At 34.4% G+C, this 7,957-nt stretch overlaps 1 protein-coding gene across 1 annotated transcript in view; it reads left to right on the forward strand.

Moving 5' to 3' along the window:
- Window positions 1-4,947: 4,947 nt before the first annotated feature.
- The window catches only part of LOC100942085 (rho GTPase-activating protein 15), a 322,990-nt gene continuing 319,980 nt past the window's right edge, over window positions 4,948-7,957 (forward strand). The window contains exons 1-2 of the mRNA XM_023515030.1: window positions 4,948-5,378; window positions 6,625-6,754. Of these exons, the coding sequence (XP_023370798.1) occupies window positions 5,244-5,378; window positions 6,625-6,754 (265 nt within the window). The 5' untranslated portion in view covers window positions 4,948-5,243. The remainder of the gene's footprint in view (window positions 5,379-6,624; window positions 6,755-7,957) is intronic.

A 7,957-nucleotide genomic window follows, 5' to 3' on the forward strand; every position in this document is an offset into this window, starting at 1 on the left:
TACTTCTAGAACCACTGTAGCCATTTAATTTGACAAATTTCAGGGCTCTTTGGATGTTTGGCTTATTTTATTACACATTTCCTACATACGATTTCAACTTCATTAAGATGGAATACCTCCTCCTTAAGTGCTTAGTCAAAGACTGATTCTAAGCAAAATGTAAATGATACTTGTTCAAATGTAGGGTTGTTTTACTCCTTTTTAGGACTTTAAAGAGCTTTTGTATGTACCAATTCTGTCTTAGACATATAGCGTTTTTTTATAGTCAGGGAGTGATTGTTTTTGAAATGAAAAAAAAATAAACATTTTCCATGATCTTTTAAAATTGGGGCTATCTGTAGCTTAACTATAGGAAAACAGGCAACTTTTTCTAACGTCACTATTCCCAGTTTTACAACTGAAACCAAATCGTGATGGCCCTTTCCTGTTCTTCACACGCACCGTCCTTCACTGTATACGTTTGTTTGCTGAGAACTAGTGAACTAGAAATCAAGATCTTTGTAATCTCTTAATTCTATCATTTAAAACGATGCCAATTTGATAGAATGGCATTCTCATTTTCCTCATTTGCTTCATTTTCTTCATTTGCAAAATTACTTTATGATAGTGGAGGGAAGCTGCATTTGGAGAATGTTTATTATGTGCTTTGAGATCATTAAAGCTGATATCACTTTGCATACCAAGTGGTACTATTCATAGCCTTAATATAGTAAAGTTCCAATACAATCAACCTTTAAAGAATAACATATCATGACCACCAGTTTGTGCATAATTCCATGATGTAAATGTGCCTGCAGTAATTACTCCCTCCTCTGAGATCTTGACATGAGTATTGTCGGTGCCACTCACACTGGGATTTAGTATAAGCCATTTTCTATTGTTATTTATCTTTAACATTAATTGTTAATTATTATTTATCTTGAATAAATAGCACATGTGAGTTCTTGAGGGTGGGGACTATATATCCCTAGCTTCCAGCAATATTCCTTGCACTTAATGGATGCTTAATCAGTCATTGTTAATGATTGGGGGGGTGTTCTGTCATGAATTCGTCCTCTCTAGTCTTCTGAACATGGAATTATTTGTGGGACTTATTCTGCATTTGGAAGAGTGGTATTAACCAAGAGAGGGAAGCATGTAATTCATCTCTTACATCTTTGGTAATCTCCCTATGTGCGTTTGAAGTCAATTGGAAGGGAAGAAACTGACAATGTTTAAATACCAAATATGTTTTGCTGTCAAGCTATCTATCAGTTACATAAAATTAGCCACTGATCACTTTAGTATTTGTTTGTATATTATTTATAAATATTGGTAATAACTACATTGAAATGTCTTCAATGTTTATTCTGTGTAGCTGTGAATAGTTTTAATTTGATTCTTTAGTTTTCTTATGCTCCATCTTAAATTCATATCATTTTTATAGTCAGGCAAAAAATGAAGTTCTAAAAATGTTTTGTTTATTCTAATACACAAAAGTATGGAAATTTTAGTAGCATAAATTTCGTTCTCCATGTTGATTTCTCATTTAAATTAAAGTCTAACATTGTAAAAATATTACTGCAAATATGAGTATTGACAAGGGTAATACTTAACTGACAGCATTGAAAAGGACAGTACTTAAATGAACATACACACTACTTCTTAAAACTCTTTTAAGTGTTTTAAGTTAATACAATAACACTCCAATTAATTAAAACCTAAAAAATTTCTTCCCTCTTCATCTCTTATCAGTAAAGTTTGGAGCTTGCATATACCTGCCTCCATCTTCACAGAAGCATCAACAAAGACACAAACTGTTCCAAGTCCAAGGGAAACCAATTGTTGAATGACTACCAAAAAGCCTTTAGGAATGAACATAATCTACATGTTGCTCAGTGGACGTGCTTCCATAGTTCCCTGGGAATAAACTTGTTACCAGCAAGAATTAGATAGACCCTTACTTAGTGTGAAAAAGTTTGAGGCACCATGCCCCAGATGGGTCCTAAAGGATATTTACTATTGAAACACTAACACACTTCCTGAAGACTGCTTTCATGCTCTGATATGTCCCTTTAAAATACAACCTGGTGTTGATGAGGATTTTCAAGGGACATTTGCCTACTATGGTTTCTAAGTAAGGTGGAGACCACTACCTCTTATCTGAACCTGTCATGTTCTCTGTAAGTTCTTCCTTCATTCCTTCACCCTAGCATCTGTCATGGAGGCAAGACACGATACAGAAAGAGTACATTAGTGTGGCTCGATCGCAGATCCTTTTTGTCTGTTATTAGTTCTCCATCACTTTAGATTGTCTTCATGAGTTGTTCAATCAAAAGATTTAGTCAAAGCTAACGTTCCTCACTGACGTCTGTTTCCCCCAAGAGTGTTGAAAATTCGATTGTTCAAAGTGCAAATATGATTCAGCAAACCACTTATCAGAAATCCTAAAGAGGTAATGTAAAAAAGCGGATTGAGAAACCTGAATTAAATGGGCTTTACCAGTCGAAGATTTTGAAACTACTTTCCTGTGAGTGACTGGAATGGAACAGAACAAAGTCAATTACTGACTGTAATTAAGAAGTGGATGCGTTTAAACTGTAGAGAGCAGTAGCAGACTTCTCCAGACTGCCTTGCCTAGTCACTTGAAAGATTAGTGGGAAGACAGAGGAAGGGATGTGAACTGTATCTCTCTGATAGTATGTTTTGAATGAATTGCATTCGTATAGTGCTCTGATCTAGCTTCCCGAAATGAATTCGTAAATCACTGATTATGTATGATTAATGCAGTAATACAGTTGGACAAAAGAACTTTTAAAATACGTTTTGCTTTTGGTTGTGTTAGCAGTAAAAGATCCCCTCTGCATGGCATAGCATCCACCAAAAATGCAAATGTGCTGCTAAAGTACTTATATTTTATCACTGTTTGAATTTACTGGACTGAAAACTGAACCATATTGGCTCTTTCATAAACCCTCATAATACAGTAAATCTAATTATGTTTGTTTCTTGTACTTTTAAAATGTTGTTCCTTTTTATAATTCTAATAATGGTTTATTTATACTGGCAGACGAATATTTTATTCAATTGTACATTGTGTTTGGGCTAGTTCATTTTTTCTTTGTGTTCTATTTACAAATTATGATTTATATAATACATTCCTATCAAAATGTTTAAATTTAGGATGAAAGTAGAGGATATTCCTACTTTGCTTATATTAGTTAGACCTTATATTTTTAGATGACTATTTCTGAGGAAATTTTTTATCAGGTAAATATTTGGAACTTTATGTGAGTAAAGAACATTGCAGTGACGTTCAGATAATTAGGCAAACATCACTCACCTTAGCTATCGTTTACTAAATACATAAAACAGAAAACTATTTTAAGCCTTCTTAAATTTTACATGGAGTATCGAGAGAGAGAGAGGAAAATGAATGAGAATCGTTGGTCCTGGTAAGCTGTCAAATTCTAGCGTAGGTAATTAAATCCTATTAATTTCCAGTCTTTCACTTGTTAGTGCATGCATTTTGGACAGTTTCTGTCCTTACAATAGAGACTACATTTGATATTGGAATCCATTTTACTCAAGAGGGCTGCTTCCTAGTACTAAGTAATGTTGAATATCTATAGGGATTTTTTGAAAAATAAATGCACATGTGCAGTAAAAGATTTCTTAAAAACTCCAAGATGCCGTCATTATATGTTGCCATAAGAATCATTGAAACCTTCAGAATGTGCCATTGGGGTAATAATTGTAATAATATTAAAGATAATGATAGAATTACAGAGATAGCCTAAAGTAGGATTTGTAATTTTCTTGTGTGTGTGTATTTATTTTTTTAAGTCTACTTTTTTATTTCAAGTAATATGAGAATACAGATGTTCAGGTTGCATTGTTCTAAGTTCTAAGGTAAAGTTCAAGTTGTAGTTGAGCCCTTCACCCAGGGCGTGTGCTGAAACACCCTCACAGTGTGAGGTAAGATCCTGCCAATTGCCCTCCCTCCTCCCCATCCCTCCTCTCCTTTCACTCCTCTCCCCTCCCCCTGGCTCGACTATATTTGTGTTTTATCTTTTGTGTGTGTGTGTATTTGTTTTTCATATTAATACTGAGTACTTTGGATACTTCTTTTTCCATTCTTGAGATACTTTACGAGGAAGAATGTGTTTTAGCTCCATCCAGGTAAACGCAAATGATGTAAAATCTCCATCTTTTGCTCTGTGATTTTCTGAACCTATGCCACATTTCAGCATTCACCTCCTGTTTAGAGCAAGTAAGGCTAACAAGAGGTGACTGGCTCCTGCTTGAATATGGGAAATGTCAGTCCTCTAAGCCTCTAAAGCCTTACTTGATGTGTGACAGTAGTCAGAAAACGTTCATCTTTCTGTTGCAACAAAAAGTCCATAATACAAAAGGAAAAAACATCTTCACAGTTCAGATTGATGGCATAATACAAAAAAGCATGTCCACACCCACTCCAATCAAATTCTTCTCTACATAGCCGTTTATATGTGAAACCAAGAGCATTGCTCTGTTTCTATAGGGTCGTATCTGTCCTTCTCTCATAAATCTGAGGAGAATAAGTTACTGTAAAGAAAAACGTCCAGTTACAAGCTAAACATTGCCTACCACTTAGCAGTGCAGAGAGTCAGGAGCCCGGATGCGCATCTGATAAATACTCTCCCGGAGAGATTCAAATTATGTAAATGAACTTTTATTTTAATGTACTCCCTTTGTGGGGAAATTGGTCCTTTATTAATATCTTGCATATCTTTATGACAGAAAAGTAGAAATTGCCAAATGTGATTCATGTGAATGATCTTTTGGAAGTCTGCATTTGTCTTTTTGGTAAATAATTTGTGTTAGAGCCCTCCATAAAAGGAAATGAAATGTAGAGATACTTTCCAATTTGAAAAAGACAAACAGGAAGGAGCCCAAAGTGCAGAGTGACTGCTGACCCCCCCACATGCGTTTTTCTGTGAGGTCTGTCTGAAGTATGCGCCGTCTGCATTGCGCTGAACTTCCTGACTTGTTTCTTCTTCAGTTGGAGTAATTCAGCTCTAGCCCTACTCTGAGTCAATCGTTCTATTACTAAAACAACAATGTATTTGTTATGACATGAAAAAACAGTTTATAGAGAGCAGTTCAAAATGCTTCTAGTTCCCAGAAAGACAATTACTGGAATACTAGAAAATATTTCAGTGCATTAAACTGTTGTTCTTTTTTTTTAAGTTATTTCTTTAAATGTAAGAGAGCTACCTTACATGGTTTCTTTACCTGTCGATTTTTTTTTTTTTCAGATTACAACAGTATCTGGAAATGAATTCCTTCTCCAGTCAGATATTGACTTCATTATATTGGATTGGTTCCATGCTATCAAAAATGCAATTGACAGATTGGTATGTATTTGTTTTGGCTGTTACTTTTATTAATTAAAATGTAGCCATTTAAATTTTATTGTTCAGGCATATAATGCACATGCATTTGAATAGATCCTATAGACTGGGAGATATTAAGTTCTTTTAAGTTTAAATAGAGTCCACTAAAACCCTTTTCAGCAGATATTGTGGAATTAAATGTCATTTTGTCATTTAATTTCTCTCTTTCAAAAACGCAGTGCATTCTTTCTTTTTTTTTTCCCTGAAATAACATGGACATTCATTTACTGGAGGCTGTAAAAAGCACACAAGCGCTTAATAACTGCTGAATTTTTAACACTCAGTTTATACAGTCTGAAAATAAATATAGCCTTGAAAATAGATATCAATATATTTAAGCCCATAGTCTTGAAAATAAATATGAATCTATTTATGACCAGACTATTTATAATACCAGTAAATAATATCTCTTTGTACTGATTTGTATTTTTCTTCTAGCCAAGTTATATTGTTCTTCTCATGAAAATTACCTATCAAGAACTTCACAAAATTATCCTAAAGCACACATTCAGAGTATGTTTTCTCAAAGAGTCAAATTTCTTAAAAGTACTCATTTTATACTGTTTTAGGCCAATTATCTAATTTTAGGATGTGAGTATGTGCAAAATTTTGAGAGAAAATATTCTTGAGAGTTTTTTGTTTGGCATACAAGAGGAAAATACAACATTTTCTGTGTGATATTATTGATAATTAATTGTAATCTTGTATTATTTTATTTAGGAACTAAGACTTTAGAAAATTACAAGTTGTCATCTCCCCCTCATCATCATAGTACCTTTATAGGGGTATGTGTGTGTATGCACACACATGCAGGGGTTTTTGTCTTTAAAAGTGGATGGACTCTGGGGCCAGACTGCCTGCATTTAAATACTGGTTCTGTTGACTGATTACCTGGGTGGCCTACTTTTCCCTTTTGGCCTCAGTTTCTTCATCTTGGAAAATAAGCATAATAATAATACCACCTACTTCATAGAACTATAGTAATGGTTAATTGAGTTAATTCATAAAGAGTGCTTAGAATAATGCACAGCGTTTAATAAGCACCATATACCATTATCAAATTTGAGTATTGAGCTTAATATAGATCTATACTGTCCCAAAATAATTATTTCAAACTTCTTCTTAAATCTGTCATCAAAATAGTCACAAAACTGTTTAGTAAGTCTTTTCTTCCTTGTAAGATTATTCAGTCTCATTGTTTTTTCAGCCAAAGGATTCAAGTTGTTCATCAAGAAACCTGGAATTATTCAAAATCCAAAGATCCTCAAGTACTGAATTGCTAAGTCACTACGACAGTGATATAAAAGAACAGAGACCAGAGCACAGAAAATCTTTAAGTAAGTATTTTCGTTGACTTGTTCATTTTACATCTAAATGTAGTGTTTATGAAATATAAATGCATTGAAATGAGAGTAAGCCAAAGTCATACTACTCATCAAAGATGCGTAGCCACTTCCTGGGGATTCATACATCCTGGAGGGCGATCTGGGGACTTTGCTCCCATAATTGTTAGTAATGCCTTTTGAGAAAATAATTGTTTCAAATTCGTGGTCTCTGCGTATGGCAGACCTCTGAATCTGAGTAATAGCCGTGGAGTTCAGACTGATGATTGATTTTGAGACTGGGAAATGTCAAGCATCCCCAAACCTTGGCATGCTGGCTGTTTGGCTTCCATACATTGTAGAATATGAAGCCAAGCAGCTATGCAACTTCTCACACTTTCAGGCCACCACAAAGATTAGAAAAGCACCTTCCAGAGACTGACTGAAAATGTGAGATGTGAATTAGAGATTCTCCAGTGTCACATCTACTTTTAGTATTCTAAAAGAATACTTGGGATTCTAGTATCCTAGAAGAATATTTGGAGTAAAAAGAACTAGTTTCACCACTTACATACCTTTAGTATCTTTCTTAACCCTTCCCCAGCCTGCTTTTTCCTCAAAAAGGGGGACTTATTAAAACATGTTACACATATCTTCGAGTTGGTTTGAGGCTCAACATCTTGAAAGAACAAGTAGATATCTTTGAAATCAGAGAAGACCGATTTCCCAAAGTCTTAAAAATTGTGGTATCTTTCTTAGCTTCCCCCACCCAATCTTCTGAATCACCATTTTTTCCTTCTGTTTACCTAATATCCTAGCTCTTTGAATGTAAAGAGAACTCAGTGAGTTGAAAAGAGTGGGTAATGGACTACGTATACATATACATGTACATAGGGTGCATGCCTCATGATTATGTGTGTGTGTGTATGTGTGCATTATATATGGATATGTTTGCACATATATGCACAAACACACAGACATTGATGACAGGGTAGGGAGAAGCTATTTATATATGATAATATATCTTCCAGAGTTGAATTATCAATAGTCACGATCTAGAAATTACATGAGAACTTAGAGTAGAAGCAACCTTTCAGAATTATGTTATTACTCAAAAACCCATGCCGTAATTTTCAATGACAGCTTAGATACATTCTTAGCCAATAGTGCTGAATTGGAGTTGAAGATTATAAATGTTAATTTAATTTAGAAAATGCA

This window comes from Otolemur garnettii, unplaced genomic scaffold, assembly GCF_000181295.1.
Source record: "Otolemur garnettii isolate 467f Iridium unplaced genomic scaffold, OtoGar3 scaffold00064, whole genome shotgun sequence".
In the NCBI taxonomy this organism is placed as follows: Eukaryota; Metazoa; Chordata; class Mammalia; order Primates; family Galagidae; genus Otolemur; species Otolemur garnettii.